Source organism: Salminus brasiliensis, chromosome 3 (genome assembly GCF_030463535.1).
Source record: "Salminus brasiliensis chromosome 3, fSalBra1.hap2, whole genome shotgun sequence".
In the NCBI taxonomy this organism is placed as follows: domain Eukaryota; kingdom Metazoa; phylum Chordata; class Actinopteri; order Characiformes; family Bryconidae; genus Salminus; species Salminus brasiliensis.
The window spans coordinates 4,557,206-4,574,661 of NC_132880.1; the positions used below are offsets into that span (position 1 = coordinate 4,557,206).

General features: G+C 44.2%; 2 protein-coding genes across 3 annotated transcripts in view; one reads left to right on the forward strand and one right to left on the reverse strand.

The window, feature by feature from the left end:
* The window catches only part of kcnt2b (potassium sodium-activated channel subfamily T member 2b), a 98,530-nt gene extending 95,823 nt beyond the window's left edge, over positions 1 to 2,707 (forward strand). For both annotated transcript variants that reach the window (XM_072675219.1, XM_072675220.1), the window contains one exon: positions 537 to 2,707. In XM_072675219.1, coding sequence (XP_072531320.1) covers positions 537 to 651 — 115 coding nt within the window. In that variant the 3' untranslated portion in view covers positions 652 to 2,707. The remainder of the gene's footprint in view (positions 1 to 536) is intronic.
* Positions 2,708 to 9,952: 7,245 nt separating this feature from the next.
* On the reverse strand, positions 9,953 to 16,886 carry LOC140551185 (E3 ubiquitin-protein ligase TRIM39-like). The gene is made up of 7 exons (XM_072674567.1): positions 16,498 to 16,886; positions 15,001 to 15,148; positions 13,648 to 13,743; positions 12,101 to 12,331; positions 11,969 to 11,991; positions 11,764 to 11,882; positions 9,953 to 10,512 (listed from the first exon to the last, which is right to left on the reverse strand). Exons 1-7 carry the CDS (start codon positions 16,884 to 16,886, stop codon positions 9,953 to 9,955), a joined length of 1,566 nt encoding a protein of 521 aa, XP_072530668.1.
* Positions 16,887 to 17,456: the final 570 nt, after the last annotated feature.

Consider the following 17,456-nt stretch of genomic DNA (forward strand, 5'->3'; position numbering starts at 1 on the left):
CTGTCCAGGTGAGAAAGCTTTCTACTAGAATTAGGAGAATTGCTTTAAGGATTTGATTGCATTCATCTGATTGCACCAACCCGAGGCCAACTAACCCTTCTGCTGGTTTGTGCTGTTGTGGGTGAATAGCTAGACTTCTTCTCATGATATGATCAGGCAGACGCCTGTGCTGAGTGTGCACTAGGAGTGATGTGGGGAGGAACTGCTGTTGATGGCAAGCAGCATGATCCGAGATTTGAGCGAAGGATCCTCAGATCATAGCGGTGGCGCCTTAGTGGCCACTGGACCACTCAGAGCCCCTGGCTGGAGAAACTTTACAGCTTGCTAATAAATTCCAGTCCAATTCAATGTAATGAGAAGCAGCTAGCTTTTAGCCTAGCATCCACTTGATTAGTTGGCTTTCCACGTGACAAGGGTCCCCTGGCTTCCCCCAATAGTCAATACTCTCGTCAACCTAGCATTAGCTTTTAGCTTTTTTTAGCCATTTATTGGTAGTGTCGTTTTATCACTCACCAGCTGTCGTTTCTCTTCTTCAGGTATCTGATCAGGCCTGATCCTCTGTCTCTGGTGCCCAACCAGGGTGGCCGCAAGCCCAGCGCGGGCAGACCGGAGGGCCACAGGTTTGACACACAGGACAGCACCCACCTGTGACCTGACACCAGCACAAATCCACGACTACAGTGCAGCCTGGCAGAGTGCTTGTATATGTGTGTGTGAGTGTGTGTGTGTGCATAAGAAAGTGAGAAAAGAGAGAGAGACTGGAAATGAAAGGACTGTGAATTGGAAACTACACCCCTAGCGAGTCGCTGACAGCGGAGGACTGTCGGATGCATGGACCTTTCACAGCCTCATTTCCATTTTATTTATTTATGCATCTGTTTCGTTTGTTTGTTAGTTTGTTTGTTGGGATGCGAGGAAGCTGAGGCCACATAAGTGCATTTAAATAAACCTGTACTGCGTATTAGTCTTTGTGCATGTGAATGTAGGTTAAATAGCCAACACTGCCAATCTTAACCTGGACTGCCAAAGGAACACACTGTCACATGACCGTTGAAGCTGATGGGGATTCTCTGTGTTGCGAGCAGCCCATGTCCGTTAGCTGCTCTGCGGGTTGTCGGCCTAGGACTTTTTCTCTTTTTCGTTTTATATGCATGGGAAAAAATAGGACACCCCATTAAATATTTAGTTCTTTATTAGGAAATAAGAACATATTTCCATATCTATGGATAAAGAAAACAATGACAGTATGACTTTGTTTTATTCATTAATTTTTTTTTTTTTTTTTTGTACCCAATTTTCCTCCACCAAGTCCACAACCCACTCTTTAATACTTTTCCTGTGTCATACACTGGGAAGGTGAGAACTGACACATGCCTTTATTATATTGACTTAAAGAACAATTCCCTACTACCCCAAGAGGGGTTTCTTGCATGAACACACCCCACAGCATCTCAGTAGGATTGAGGTCCAGGCTTTGACTCTCCAGAGCCAATCCAGAACACTCTATTTCTTTCTGTTGAGCCATTTCTTCTTCCTGGCTTTACTGGAATGCTTTGGGTCATTGTCATGTTGCATGGTCCACTTCTGCTTCAGTTTTTGGACAGCTGGTCTCAAATCTTCCTCAAGCACTGTCTGATACAATCAAGACCTCACAGTGGATTCTGGAACGGAGAACTTGCCAGGCCCTGATGCAGCAGTTGTTTCACTTGTAAACGATTCATCTGAATCTACAACCGTCTTTCTGAAGGCCTCAGAGAGCTCTTTGGATCTGGCCATGATGGTGATCCTCACCACTCACTTTAACCATCAAGAGCAGACCAGGCTAAAAGTCTGAGGTTTAAATAAGACAGACTTCTCCAGAATAATCCTCTTCAACCATGTTCTGATCATCTGCAGCTGATGTTCTGCACCTGATTACTCTAATTTCAGGCATTTTAAGGAGCGATAAATGTAGGGGTGTTCTAACTTTTTCCTATTTTATAAATTCTGTTCATGTTTTATTGGTTTATTTATGGTATCTCCATCTCTTTGTATTGTTCCAGATGTTTAAATGTGTTTAAAAAGACAAAAAGGTTTTTACGACGCCCTAATTTTTTCCATGTTTACGTTGTTTTGGTACACCTGTGGCAGGAACTGGCAGATGTTTCATAAGCATCTGACATGGTTTCGACCTCTACAGCTCTCTACGGACTTGCACATCCGAGCCTGCCAACAGCACGGCGGGCCGAAACGTGAGCTTATTAACTGGGCACTGGACCAAATGAGCGGACTCCAATCTTCTCCCCTTTACGGTAGACGGGCATCTGTTTTGCCTTTCTCAGAGGAGACTGTTGAAACAAGCCTTCTGTCGCTAGCGACCTTTTTGACGTCTTAGTCGCCAAAAGCAAACTGCATCGTTTTTGTATCGTGTATCGCTGCTGTGTTCTCAATGTGTGCATTGATTAGGATTGTTTCTTTGGCTGTTTGTTTGTTTGTTTGTTTGTAGATTTGATTGTTCTGTTTTCTCCCCACTTGGGACATCAACACACTTTCCTAGCCTGTTGTTTTCGTCCTCTGTCGGTTTGAGTATCTCGTTGGCGAGCATGTGGGGGAGCCTGCATGCAGAACGTAGGGTTTTAAAGGACGTGGGACTAGCCATACAAACCCGAACGCTTCGTGCTGCTGCTGCTGCACCGGGCTACTGCTGCCTTCATTCAGTGCCCCCCCCCCCCCCCCCCCCCCCAAACACACACACACACACACACACACACACACACACAGAAGCATTATGTACGGAATAAAAGGGATCGGAACCAAACCGTTGCTTTGTATGGGTTTCATGTCCACACCACCTCCTATCAGTGCAGATTTCAGCTTCATGTGAATCACGGGTGCCTGATTTTGGATGAATGCGGTGGGATGGGGTGGGGAGGGTTGGCTGTTTTGAAAAAATCAGTCCTTATTTTGATATAATGCACTATATGTCCAAATGTTTGTGGACACCCCTTCTAATGAATGCATTCAGCTACTTTAAGTTGCACCCATTGCATTGACACAGATACACAGACACACACAGCTTGTCTAGTCCCTGTAGAGAAGTACTGCCCGTAGAATAGGACTCTCTGGAGCAGATAAACACATGAATCTATTGACACCATGCTGCCTAATGCCAGGCGTGGGCTAGAGGGGAATGAAGCCCCCCAGCATTGAGCCGTGAAGCAGTGGAGGAACTGTGTTCTCTGGACTAATGGTGGCACTGCATCCAATCCTTTTTGGGATGAGTAGGCGAGAGATGAGGTCGGGTGGTGATCATCATTATCCAACATCCTGACCTTGGTAAAGCTTTTGTCGCTGAATGCCATCAAATTGTCACAGTAATGCCCTCTTTTTTGAACAGTAGAGACAGTTACTCCAACAAAATCAGGAGAAACGCTTTTTAATAGCCTTGATTTCAGAAGAACAATGAATGAGCGGGTGTCCCAATATTTTTGCCCATATAATGTAGCTTAAAATCATGAGACAGTAAGCCTTACTAAAGCCATAATACGCCACTTTATAGCTGGTTAGTGTGAAACTGAACAGTCTGATAGATGCCTAAAATTGACCTTTTGAGCATTAGTTGCTGCATCTCAAGAGTAAGTTCTACACCAATGAGTCAAAACATTATGACCACCCACAGAAGAAGTCATTAACGTTGACTATATCATAACCCTCAGTGGTTCAAAGAAGGACAAACCACAAACTAGCAACACAAAAGAAACGAAGACCATCCCCTCTGGGCACAAGTCAAAGGAATAGGCAGATGCCAATGCTAACGCCTGTCCACCACCAAAAACAATACAATGGGCTACTGTGGAACACAAGCATCAGAACTGGAACTTGTACAACCTGGAGCAATGGAAGAAGGTGGCCCAAGATGTTGGTGGATGGCAGTATGGGCAGAAGTGTGATGCTCTGGGCAATGTTCTGGGGTCATTTATGTGGTCGTCAGTTCATTAACATCTTTACTGACTAAGTTCACCTTTGAGACTTGCTACTCTGCAACAAATGTTCAGGAAAGGTTTGAGGGACATGATGAAAAGTTCAAGCTGTTGCCTTGGTCTCCAGGTTCTCCAGATATCAGTCCAAGCCAGCATCCATGGGGTTGCCTGGAACAAGACGTATGACCATGGCAGCTCCACCTCCCAACTTGCAGGAGTTGCTGGGAGATCTGCTGTAGGGTTTGATACAAGATGTCACAGGACACCTTCAGGGGTCTTGTTGAGTCCATGTAGGCATGTGTTGGAGCTGTTTTGGCTAGAACGGCTAGTGCCTCGTTTCATCTGTTAATTTGGCTGTGGGCCCAATTTTACTGCTCACCACTGCGTCATGGATTTCCCAAAGTGAGGTTTCCCAAGAGAAGTGGGCAGTGCCTTTATTTGTCTCTAATCGAGCTAGACCTTTGCCCTCCATTCTTGTTCCTACACCCACACTCTTCTCGAAAGCCTGCTTTCCCAGTGCACCGTAAGCGCGTCTTTGTATGGCTGTCAAACTCTTTCAGCCCATGTAGATGAATAGGACTGCTTACCCACACTGATGTGGAAGGATGTAAGTGGCTAGAACACTGCGCTCTTCAGCTCTGTGTTCAGCCTGAAAGCAGGGGAGATGACTCATCATCATTTCAGTGTTAATGGCACTCCAGTAAGTGCTTGCCATTATTTTTATTAGTTACAATTAGCCTCAGATGCTATGTTCAATATCTCTCACTGTCTAGACCAAACGTGCTTGTACATGACACTGGTCCTCCACGGAGCTCAGATGCTAAGTCACGGTCAATCGATACTGTCTTTGAGCCGATTACGCTGAATGTTGCTGTATTTAATCATTTGACTTGGCCTCACAGCGTATAATGCTTTTCCAATACATCCCAGCCAGCATGCTCATGTGGGGCTCACATGGGTGGGCATGGGCTCTGAATTGGTTTGTACATGTGTTTTTACTGGGACTTCCCAAATGAGCCCACCTTAATCTCACATGGGTACCATCTAGGCCCCATATGCAGTGTACAACCCAGATGGGGCCCATGTTTAACCCCTCCTGGTCCCATCGCTGACCCTGGTGGGCATCCATATGTGGGGCAAACTTTTCCCCATACAGGCCTCACATGGACATGTTAGCTGGGATAACACACATGAGTAGACATGGGAATCATGTGATAAATACACATTTGAAATTGTTCAAAGGTATTCAAGAATATATTCCCGAAGTGATTTTCAAACTGGATTCAATTTTCAATAAAAATAAAATACTATTTAAAATGATTGAACATTTGAGAAAGGTTTGTCTTGCAGATCTGTCACTTTTCATGTTTTTCTGGTCCTGATGACATAGAAAAAAAGGCTAAGGAGTCATGCCTATATGTGTATTTAACTGTGTAATTAAATCTTAATTATATCACATCATTTCATTAAAAAAAATATTCCCATGGCTTCGAGTGGCTCGGCAGACTAAGCCAGTTTCAATCCTGGGTTTCCATGCTCTTTCTCCATCAGCAGCCGGAGCCTGAGAGAGCACAATTGGCCAGATGGAGGGAGGATAGATGACGCTCTCTCCCCTTATCGCTTCTGCAGTGATGCTGGCCGACACAGGCATCTGTCTGCTGAGATATCAGAGCTGAGAAATCCGCCGCTTTCCTCAGAAGGCGTTGGCTGCCTAGCAGTGCTGCATTGGCGGCAGTTTGAAAAGAGGTGGTCGTTGACTTCACATGGTTTGGGGGGGGGGGGGGGGGGGGGGGGGGGCGACACCCTCCTAGCGTTGGGAGCATTGCAAGTGATGGGGGAGTCGTCCAGAGGTAGGCCACATTACAGCCAGTTTACATTTCCAACCCAATCACTTGTGGTACTTCTAGAGGACAGTAGTGGACAGTAGTGGACAGTAGTGGGCAGCTAAACAGGACTAATAATGCTCTCTGTTTAATATATGTAATACGCAGCTGGTCAGTGTCTTTCACAACACCGGTCCTCAGAGATCCCACCCATGGTCTCAATGCTTTGCTTTAACTCACAACACATTGGCATAGATTACAACATCGCAACATCAAAGCCATGTGGGGAGAGAGCGCCATCTACCCACCCAGGAGAGAGCCAAGTGTATTCTCTCAGGGCCTCGGCTGCCGATGGCTGGCAGCATGACCCATTGGCAGAGACTTTAAAACGTGGATCATCTGTAGGTCCGCACAGGCCGGATTCAGAAGCACTGCCTATAAGGGAATCCGGAGAGTTGAAGGAGGAATTCTGAGTAAAATCCAGTGAACACGGTCGATCACCGACCCCAGATTCTGTCCGTCTGCCAAGACATGTTTGGTATTGTGAAGTTTGCTTCTTTAGTCCAGAACAGAAGATGCTAGGCTAATGTTGCTAACAAATACTGGACTTAGACTGTCACCAACCTCATCTCCGTAAATACACGGCCAACAAATATCCCTCAGCCTGCTTAAACTGCACCCAGATCTCCATTTGTTTGGCTGAGATGAACCAGGACGTGGGCCGGAGCTGCGTATGTGTTCCAATTTTAGCTTAAATGTTTAAATAAGATCTTTTTTTTTTAATAAACTTGTTCCTTTGCAGTAATTAAGATTTTTCTATATAATTACAGAGATGAGATTGGTGACAGTCCAAAATCAAAATCAGTGAGCATTGTTAGCCTCCTCTAAAATGCCTCCAGTGACTTCAGCACATTGTGAAGAACATGCTGCTGAAGCTCGGCTTAACAGACACCGGATCCGTTACTGCCTCTCAGGCCGGACTGAACGTGTCAACAGTGCTCGCTGCACTGCCCTGCACCCGAGCTGATAAACCTGGGGCTGCTGGGTTTTTTTTTTTTGTTGTTGGGCAAGGTCTCAGTGGAAAGTGCACTACCTGCTGATTACGATTAAAACATTGAACCTCGCAGTGAAGGGGAACCAACCGAAAGCTTTAAAGCCATTCCCGAAATCTCTCTTCGGGTCGCCTGAGTGCGTTTTTATGCTTATTTCCTTCATTTTAATGGTTCATGTTGTGAGAGAGGTCATACACCATTATCCTCGACTGGAAGCATAATAGGAGCACTAGCAGTTTTCAAAAGCCCATCTCGATCACTGATACTGATACAGGAGTGAACGTCTCATAAAACCGAGTCCAAAAACCATCCATTCATGCTGTAAATCAAACAGTCGAGAGGGACATTGCGTAAAACATGAAGTATCTTCAGCTACTGCGGCTTCATCTGTCAAAGGCTGGGATCTACATATTAGGCAGCAGGTGAACAGTCAGTTCCTGAAGGCGACGAAGGTGTTGAAAGCAGGTAAACATTGGCAAGCGTAAGAATTGGAGGCACTGTGACAAGGCCCAGACGACTCCCCAGAGGCCCAGACGACTAGACGACTGGGTCAGAACATCTCCAAAACATCAAGCAAGTCTTGTGGGGTTGTTCCCGGTATGCGGTGATCAGTACCTACCAAAAATGGGTCAAGGAAGGACAACCGGTAAACTGGTGATAGGCCAATGGACACCTACAGCTCACTGATGCCCATGGAGGTCCCACCTTACAACTTACAGGACTTGCTAAAGAAGCTGCTGCTAACTTAAACTTAAGACTGCTAAGTCTTGGAACCAGACATCACAGGACGGATGCCTTCAGAGACCTTTGTGTAGTCCATGCCTCGAATAGTCAGAGCTGTTCTGGTGACCCAAGTGGACCTAATACACAATATTGGGCAGGTGGTGCTAATGTTATCAAAGCAACATTCAAACATGGTGGTGGTAGTGCCGTGGAGTAGGGATGTCCAGGAGTTAAAGCTGAAACAGAGGAAAACGATGATCCTGAAGAAGCAACCGGTGCTTGAAAACCATCTAAAGTGCTACTGTTAAACAGTTCTGCAGGGGAGAGTGGGCTCAGATCGCTCCGTAACGATGTAAAAGGCTGAAATGAAATGACGCGAATGCTGGGAACGTTGGGTACCATCATGCAACAAGTTACTCATTACTTTTTCTTACAGGGATTTTTGCTTTTTGCTCCGTTTTGAATGGATTTGTGTTCTGTTAGGTTGTGTTAGCCTAATACTACATCTTTAAAGATCTGAGAGCTGCACAGCGATGGTGCAATAAGTGAGAGAAATTCTTGCTGGTTATTAGCATCATGCTCAAGTATCTGTCTCCAGTTTCCAGTTACAATAATGACTGCAATTAGCTGCTAATGTTGCTGCCGCATTTAGCTGCTAAGCTCCTTCACTCTCTCTCTCTCTCTCTCTCTCTCTCTCTCTCTCTCTCTTTGTGTTGGTTGCAGGTCTGCTGTTAGTGATGCAAACAGTTACTGAACACCAACACTCTTGGACTACACTGGAAAGCTTGGGCCCAGCTCGGGAAAATATTAAGAGACTATGTTATTCCAGGAATTTTATCCAGCAAAACCCGAATCTGCAGACTGTTAATGGTATAAAGTCCCAACAGCCGACCAAGACATGAGAGCTGTGATTGGCTGTCAGGGTTATTTGACCATAATGATTTCTGAACGCTCTCAAAGTTCAGATATTAGCACTGTGATGTTTAAATTTCAATAATAACTACTTTGAATTATTATTATAATGATCATATCTTTGCTTTATTTGAGCAGGTGATTTTTGAGCAGTTGTACTTTCTGCAAATAAATAAATGCTCTAAATAGTAATATTTTTATTTGGAATTTAGGGGAAATGTTCCTGCCTAGAAATAGTAAAACCAGAGAAACTGATGATGTAGGGTGATCTCTTCAAATTGAGCGCATATATATATATATATATATATATATATATATATATATATATATATATATATATATATATATATATATATATATATGAGTGTTATTGCAAACTAAACTAATGTTATTTAAATACATAAAGAAATGGAGTCGTAAACAAACCATTAATTATGGAAATATGCTCATATATGTACTCATATATATATATATATATATATAATCTAAACAAAAAAGAAGGTTTGCATCACTTGTCATATACATCACCTATACTCTTAAATGATAAGATACCAACAGATGTGTATTTAGATGTTTTATTCAATATTTGATGATGAATCAACAAGCAGCAATTTCACTGATAATTAAAATGCTTAAATTATCGGATCATAATCGCCACGTCTCTATATTTATGTCAGCTTACTACTGATTGTATGATCATTTGAACGGGTCTAGCATATAACAGTCACTTTATACAGCAATCTGCACCCAGACCGCTTATATATCTCAGAAAACACCGCACAACATACACTATGTGGACAAAAGTATTGGGACAATGGCTTGTTCATTGTTTCTTCCAAAATCTCTACTGTCCAGGGAAGAAGACTTTCTGCTAGATTTTGGAGGAGCATTGCAGTGAGGATTTGACTGCATTCAGCGACAAGACTGTTAGTGAGGTCAGGATGTGGAATGATGATCACCTGATGATCACCACCCCACCTTATCTCCAACTCCCCAGCTCATCCCAAAAGTATGGGATGGAGCACCTACCATCATTCCAGAGTACACAGTCTTGCCACAGCTCCATGCTGGGGGGGCTTTATATCCCTCTTTTAGCCCACACCTGGCTAATATTAGGCATGATGCCAATAGGTTCATGTTTATCTGCTCCAGAGAGCCAGTACTTCTCTACAGGGACTAGACAAGCTATGTGTGTGTGTGCATTTGCACATCTGTGTAGCTGAATGCTTTCATTAGAGGGAGTGTCTGCAAACATTTGGACAGATTATTGTATAACTTGAATAAAAGCTGATTTTTTTATGTGTTTCACTTAATTTCATTGATTAAGGTTCACAGCAGTTGAATCACAAGCACGTACACGGCTGAATTTAGGAACTTGACACCATCATTTTGGGTGGAGAACCAGGACCTACACAATGCTGATACACTGAAACACCACCTGAGCCATTCTTTCAGATATCCCGCTTGCAGTTAAGAGCCACTGTCACCAGGAGGCGCTATTCCACACGGCCACTTTGACCGGGCAGATCTTCAGAGGGCCTGGGTTACTGCCGTTGATGTTGGCCCCAGGGCAGAAGAACGGAAACATCCTCTCTGTAAACTGGCCAGTGAAGGTGTAGATGGCTGTGAGGTCCAGAGGGTTGGAAAAACTCACCTCCCCAGCCTCGTAATCCAGCTTCACCCTCACTCTCTCCAGACGCCTGCTTACGTCCAGCTGCGTGGGCGGGGCCGTCATGGCCGTGTAGTGACCGTCGGACAGAGCTATGTTCCAGGAACCTCCCTCTGGGCCTCCTGAGATCTTACCCTTCCGCGATATCGATTCCTTCACCACACCGATGACCCAGTCGTTGTTGTCCGCCACCTCCACCTCCCACGCATGGCGGCCCGAAGTGAAGCCCTCGGAGCCCAGCACGAACACAAAGTGGTCGAAGCGCTCCGGGTTGTCCGGAAGCTTCTGCATGACCCCAGTGTTGCTCACGCTGCTCAGGTTCCTGCTTAGGGACAGGCAGGGGTAGGCCGTGTTGGGGTCCAGAGTCACGGGAACTGAAAAGTGGACATGAGAGATGATGGGGGAGGACATCATGAAGTGTGTGACAGGGAACTTGCCTTGCCTTTAAGACCGATATCTAAAACCACCCTCCCCTTTAACAGACCAGGGTTCAATTCCTTGGCCTGCAAGCATACCACCCTACATGCCTTGGGCAAGACTCCTAACCCTACATTCTCTTCCCTGTGTAGGATGATCCAACCGCAAATCTGCATCAGCATGCAATGAAAAAAAAACCTTGGATCTCCAAAAAAGCAATCTAACAGTACGAGGATATAAGGATAGCTTGCAGAGGAAGTCAGTTTGGAGCATTTCTATTGGTCCATTCATCATAAAATCGACACATTGTAAACAACATCTGCCAGATCCACATTATGTCAAAAAGTGAAAAACATAAACATGGAGATACAAGGTTTTTGTGTGACAGTGACGATATCTCTATTTAGGCCCTGTCCAAACATATCCAGATGTGTGTGGACAGCATTTCTGAAAATATCTCCGACCAGCAGGGGGTGCTAACGCTTCACTAAGTTTGACGTCAGATTCATTAAAGAAGCTTTTCACTGTTTATTGTTCTAATAGAAAGTCTTAAATCTCGTTCCCCAAAAAGCTTAAAACCGAGACAAAAGAAATGCTACCTTAGGGTTTTATTGCGTTGCTGGAGCTACTTTGGTAGATTTTTCTCCACCCTATAGTTTTCTGTGTGTGTGGACAGACCCAGAACTCAGATTGACTCAGCAGTCTAATGCACTGCCAGCATGGGTCGGGGGTCGCAAGTTCAAATACCATGCCATCAACCGCCAGAGTCGGAAAGAGCACAATTGGCTGTGCCAATTGTCTGGGTGGGTAGATGGTGCTCTCTCCCCTCTTCACTTCATCCGTTAGCTTATGTGGCTGAACTGGGGACCCGGCACTTGCTCCCGGGAGCATTGCTAGTATTAGGGGGACCTACGGATGGGCGTTACCAATTTGGGAGAAAAAGGGGACGAATGTGGATGGGGCCTGCACCCGTTCACCCTGATGTTACATGGTGTGTTTAAGCCTGCTCTGTTAATAAGGCACAATCAGAACAGAGATCAATTACATATTTAGGCACAGCATGAAAAATAGCCTGTTTAAAAAGAAATGGGAAAATGATCAATAAATAATAAATAAATAAATACAAGAAAGGAGGAAAAATAAAAGGCGGTGTAGGAGCCCTTTAATGCACACTGTAAAAGTCGGACCCAGTGTTTCTGAGCACTTACTGTATTCCACCATGGCCTGCATTTTCTCCCACACGCTGAACTTCAGAGAGCTCACATGCTTGGCCACATTGATTAGCGCAGCCGGAACCTTCTCTGGCTCGACGAACGTTAACAGAGTCCTGCAAGCGCAACAGCGAGATCAATCAGCCCACTGTGGACTTAGGATAAATATAGGCATGTAAGGTTCTCAGTCAAGCGCACTGACCTCTTTTTTATGTGCTTGTAGTGCTACAAAGAAAAGACAAGAACAGAGGAGTGAGCGTGAGCATGAGCATGAGCGTTAACGTGCAGAGCCTTAACCTCGCTAATGCTGCGTTAGACAGGAGACGGCGCACACCTGCAGGAACAGGGAGTCGGTGTTGGCGATTTCGTCGTCTATGGCCTTGACGGCGTGGGAGAACGTGAGAATGTCACGTGTGATGTTATCGGTCTTCTTCTTCATCAGGTGCTTCTTCTCCTCCTCTTCCTCGGCCAGCTGAGCCAGCCTTGCCGTCTCTTCTTTTTCCAGGAACTGCCTTATCTCAGCAAACTCCTCCCTTATCTGCTTCTCCGCCTGCTGCCTTTGGTTCTGTCGAAACAGAGAAGAACACCACCTAGCTACGAGACGGCATAGAGAGACATACAATTACAGTCATCAGGTGCAGAACATCAGCTGCAGATGATCAGAACATGGTTGGAGAGGCTTCTGGAGGAGTCTGTCTTATTTAGACCTGCTCTTGATGGTTGAAGTAAGTGGTGGAGATCACCATCATGGCCTCAGAGATCCAATGAGCTCTCTGAGGCCTTCAGAAAGAAGGCTGTAGATGCAGAGGAGTCTGGGAAGGGGTTTAGAAAGATCTCAGAACAATCTGAAATCAGCCGTTTCACTGTCTGCTAAATCAACCGCTAAAACACCTGCCAGCATGACCAGGTCAGGCCATCCTAGCAAGCTCAGCCCAAGAGCAGAACCACAAAATGTGGAAGGGAGTCTCCAATAACCCTATACAGCACCTTCCACCAGGGGTCAGTAGACCAGATTTACTAGAATCACGGTGGTAAAAAGTCAATTGTCTGGTGGATTTCATAGCAGAACTACAGGACACGCCCCTCGCAAATTTCCTACAGGCACTACATTGCCCATAATGCAGCAGTGTTAACGAATTTAAGCATTTTACCTTGTGATTAATCAGAAAGAGTCCCAGAATATTGTTGTGATTAACGCCATTCAACTTTTTAAATAGACTGACACAATAAATGTATTTATTTTTCAATTGATTGACACTATATATATATATATATCTTGTCTTTTGGTGTTATATATATATATATACATATATATATAGTGTCAATCAATTAAAAAAATAAATAAATTAGTGGTGTCAATCAATTATCTTCTGTCTTTCTGTGATTAATCAGAAAGAGTCCCAGAATATTGTTGTGATTAATGCAATTGAACCTTTTTAATAGACTGACACCACAAATGTATTTATTTTTCTTATTAATATATTATATTGATTTTTTTTCATAACATATATATATTGTCTTTTGGTGTATGAGGAAAAAATAAATATATAATTCTTTTCCCATGTATATATATATATGTGTGTGTGTGTGTGTGTGTGTGTGTGTATCTGTGATGCTGGATTTAGCTCCCCTTTCACATGTTTATGTAGAGATCTGTACATATCAGATACCAGTATCAGACCACGGTTTCCATATCAGTGCATCCCTCATCTGGAGTGAACTGCGCAGTAATTACACAGTAAAAGGCTGTTAATTGCTGCAGTCACTGTTAATCTGCTCTCTGCTGTGGGATCTTCACCAGTGTCCGGATTCCCTGCTTTGTTTTTTTTTTTTTCCGTGGTCTAAACGGCCCGGAACGTTCAGTCAGGTCTCTGTTGATACCTTGATGTGCACAGTGACGTCGTCATGCTCCTGCTTGGCCTCGTAAAGCCGGCGCAGGTTTTTCTTCATGGGCACAAGTTCCTTCTTCAGCTCCATCTGCAGAGCAGAGATAAAGCCAGGCTGAGACATGGCAGGGGTAGAGCACCAGAACAGCAGATACACATATCAGCAGATCAGCAGCGGCGATGACAATGACATGATAATGTATTAATACACTGTTTAACGATTCCGCCTTTAGACCGAGCACTGTGGGAATGTCAGCAGGAAGGTTTAAATGATATTAAAAATGAATGAATGAATTAATTAATAACAAAACATTAGAAATACAGGGTTTAGGTTCACCAGTGAGGATTTTTATTAAGCGATTGGCTCATTTTTTAATGTGTTTAAGAAAATGAGGATGCTTTTGATCATGCACTGGTAAAACTCTGACATCCTTGAGGAACTTTTTGAGGTTCCTGTGGAGGAACCTCTTAAGGTGCTTCAAGGTTCCTTAAAGGTTCCTCAAAGCACCTTAAGAGGTTCTTCCACAGTTTTAAACTGAAAAACATCCAAAAGTTCCTCAAGGATCTTCATGTCTTACTCGACTTCAGGTAAAGTGTACAGTATGGCGAGGACTGGTTATCCAGGTGTCCAGATAAACTTTTGTATTTGGCAGCATCTAGCTTGAGGGATCCTTCAGATCCTAGCCTGTACAAACTAGCTAAGGATATTCTCCATAGCTTGGAAAGTGAGGGGCTCTGGATAAGAGCGTCTGTCTTATATGTAAATGTGAATGTATTGGGGGAGACTTGTTAAGTCCTTACCTTCCTACTGTTGAGAGTTTTGCTAGTGCTAGGGGGAGCTATGAATGGGTGGGTTGATTGGCAGAACCAAATTAAGGGAAAAAAAAATAAAAATAATAACGCTTATAACACCGGTGTGATTCTGCTGGACACAAGCTGTGGTTAATCAGTAAACACGAGTCCCTTAAAAAGGCCTGCAGTGTTATTGAAAACTGCAGACTATTGACACAACAGTGTGCTTGAGTGGAGGCTGATGGTACACGGTGAAAGACTAACCCTCAGAACAAGCAGTACTGCGGTCATTTTTCACACTACACAGCATTTTCTCTCATAGCATAGAACCGATGTTTAACAATATCTAGAACACAACCGGCAACAGAATATAATCTACGTATCCTAGCTTGTGTATAAAATCTTCATACTCCTGGTTCTCGTGTAACCTGGATGAAGACTTTCATGAAGATGTTTACTGACACAACCAGCCAGGTCAGGACCATGGCCGGTCAGCTGGATGGTTGCTGATGTCAGAGGGCAGTGTGGTCAAGCTCCCATGCAGCCAGAAGCTCACCTTGAGGTCGTGTGCTGCCTCCTCCATGGGAAACACGCGGTGGCCCTGGTGCTTCTTGGACGTGTGGCAGACGCAGCAGAGGAGCTCCTCGTCATCCTGACAGAAGAGCTTGAGAGGCTCTTTGTGGGTGGGGCACAGGTCAGGGGGCCTGGACGGAGATTTGGACAGTATACACCAAGTATCAGAATATTTGTTGGCAGCAACCACCTAGGATTCCATAGCAACTACCTAATTAACCACATTCAAACCATTTGGCAATGCCATACCAACCATCTAGCTACTACCTATCAACCACCCAGAGCACCATAGCAACTACCTAGCAATCAGTCAGCAACCACCTAGCAACAACACCATACCAACCATCTAGCAACTACCACCGCAACCACCTACGACACCATAGCAACTGCCTAGCAATCATTCAGCAACCACATAACCACCAAGCAAGACCATTCAAATAAAAAAAAGAAAGTACCTAGCAACCACCTAGGATACCATAGCAACTGCCTGCCAGTCAGTTAACATCCACATAGTAACCATTTAGCAATGTCATTTCAATCACCTAGCAACACTATACCAACCACCTAGGATACCAAACTAACTGTCTAGCAATCAGTTAACATCCACAAAGCAACCATTTTGCAATCCCATTCCAACCACCTAGCAACTACCTAGCTATCACCTAGGATACCATACTAACTGTCTAGCAATCAGTTAACATCCACAAAGCAACCATCTAGCAATCCCATACCAACCACCTAGCAAGCCCCTAGGATACAATAGCAACTACCTATCAATTAGTAAGCAACCACATAGCAACCATCTAGCAATCCCATACCAACCACCTAGCAACTACCTAGCTATCACCTAGGATACCATACAAACTACCTAGCAATCAGTTAACATCCACAAAGCAACCATCTAGCAATCCCATACCAACCACCTAGCAACTACCTAGCTATCACCTAGGATACCATAGTAACTACCTAGCAATCAGTTAACATCCACAAAGCAACCATCTAGCAATCCCATAACAGCCACCTAGCAACCCTCTAGGATACCATTGCAACTGCCTAGCAATCAGTTAGCATCCACAAAGCAACCATCTAGCAATCCCATACCAACCACCTAGCAACTACCTAGGATACCATAGGAACTGCCTATCAATCAGTAAGCAACCACACAGCAACCACCTAGGATACCCTAGCAACAACTTATGTGAAAATCTGAGAAACTATGAAGGAAATATGAAAACCGAGGAAAAGTCATAGGTAAATAAGATTTCTCCGCTTGTGTTGCATTCTGGGTAACAACTGCTGTTAGAGCTATAAAGGGGGACCACCTCTCTGTAGGTGTGTCTATATAGTGTATATTTTATTACACCCATAATTAATGTGATTAAATTAAACTAGTTTATGCAGCATTAAAGGTTTGATGGTAGTCCAGCTTCTGTTCAGTAATATTAAATCACAGCACTGGTCTCACACTGTCCCACCCTACCTGGATGCACCGTTGAGAGTGGCAGAACCTCCCAACCCATTAGTATCCAGTCCCTTCTGCTCCTGCACAAGCGTATCACACACATTCTTTAGCACCAGGCTGACTGTGGGCTCAGTCAGCGAGCACCTCCTCCTGCAGACGGGACACTCGCGCTTGGTCCCCTTCTTGCTCCAGAACTGGTGCAGGCAGGCCCTGCAGAAGCTGTGACTACACCGGAGCACCACGGGGTCCGCGAAGATCTCGCAGCACACAGGGCACGACAGCTGGTCCTCCACGGCAGCCCGGGAGTTGGAGGTCAACGCGCGGGGCCTCAGGACCGCCGTCACTTTGGGGTTGAGGAGCATCCCGGCTCTCCCGGGTTGGGAGGAAGCCCTGGGCCTTAAGGGCATTGCCTCAGCAGCTTCAAACACCACAACCCAGCAGCGATATCGGACTTTGATCCTGGAGGGCCTGACAGACCAAACTCAGCTTAGTTTATTTAGTTAACTTAAACAGTTTAGTTTTTTCTTTCTTTTAATGGATCAAAGGAAACATTCAAAAATGTTTTTACTCATTGGATGGATCAAAGCCAACTTACAAAACATTTAGTTTTTTATCTTTTAATGGATTAATGACAAATTACAGAAAGTCTGTTTTTTTCCTTTGATGGATCAAAGCCAACTTATAAATATTTTTTTTCTTTTAATGGACTTAAGGAAATCATTTATTGTTTTTTTTTATTTATTTAATGGATTAAAGCCAACTAACAAAATGTTTGTTTTTTCCATTTCATGAATTAAAAGAATGAATGAAATTACAGAAAGTCTGTTTTCTTTCCTTTGATGGATCAAAGCCAACTTACAAATAATTTAGTTTTTTGAGTTGTTTTTCCCTTTTAATGAAACAAACAGAAAACAACTAACAAAATGTTTTTTTCCTTTTGATGGATCAAAGCCAACTAACAAACATTCAGTTTTTTT

What these genes read in the sequence shown, in the direction of transcription:
- LOC140551185 (XM_072674567.1), bottom strand. Translation starts at nt 16,886, where the DNA reads ATGCCCTTAAGGCCCAGGGCTTCCTCCCAACCCGGGAGAGCCGGGATG. An exon ending in AGGCAGCACACGACCTCAAG is followed by an intron (nt 13,744 to 15,000) that starts GTGAGCTTCTGG and finishes TCTGCTCTGCAG; the next exon opens with ATGGAGCTGAAGAAGGAACT. An exon ending in TACAAGCACATAAAAAAGAG is followed by an intron (nt 11,883 to 11,968) that starts GTCAGTGCGCTT and finishes TTGCGCTTGCAG; the next exon opens with GACTCTGTTAACGTTCGTCG.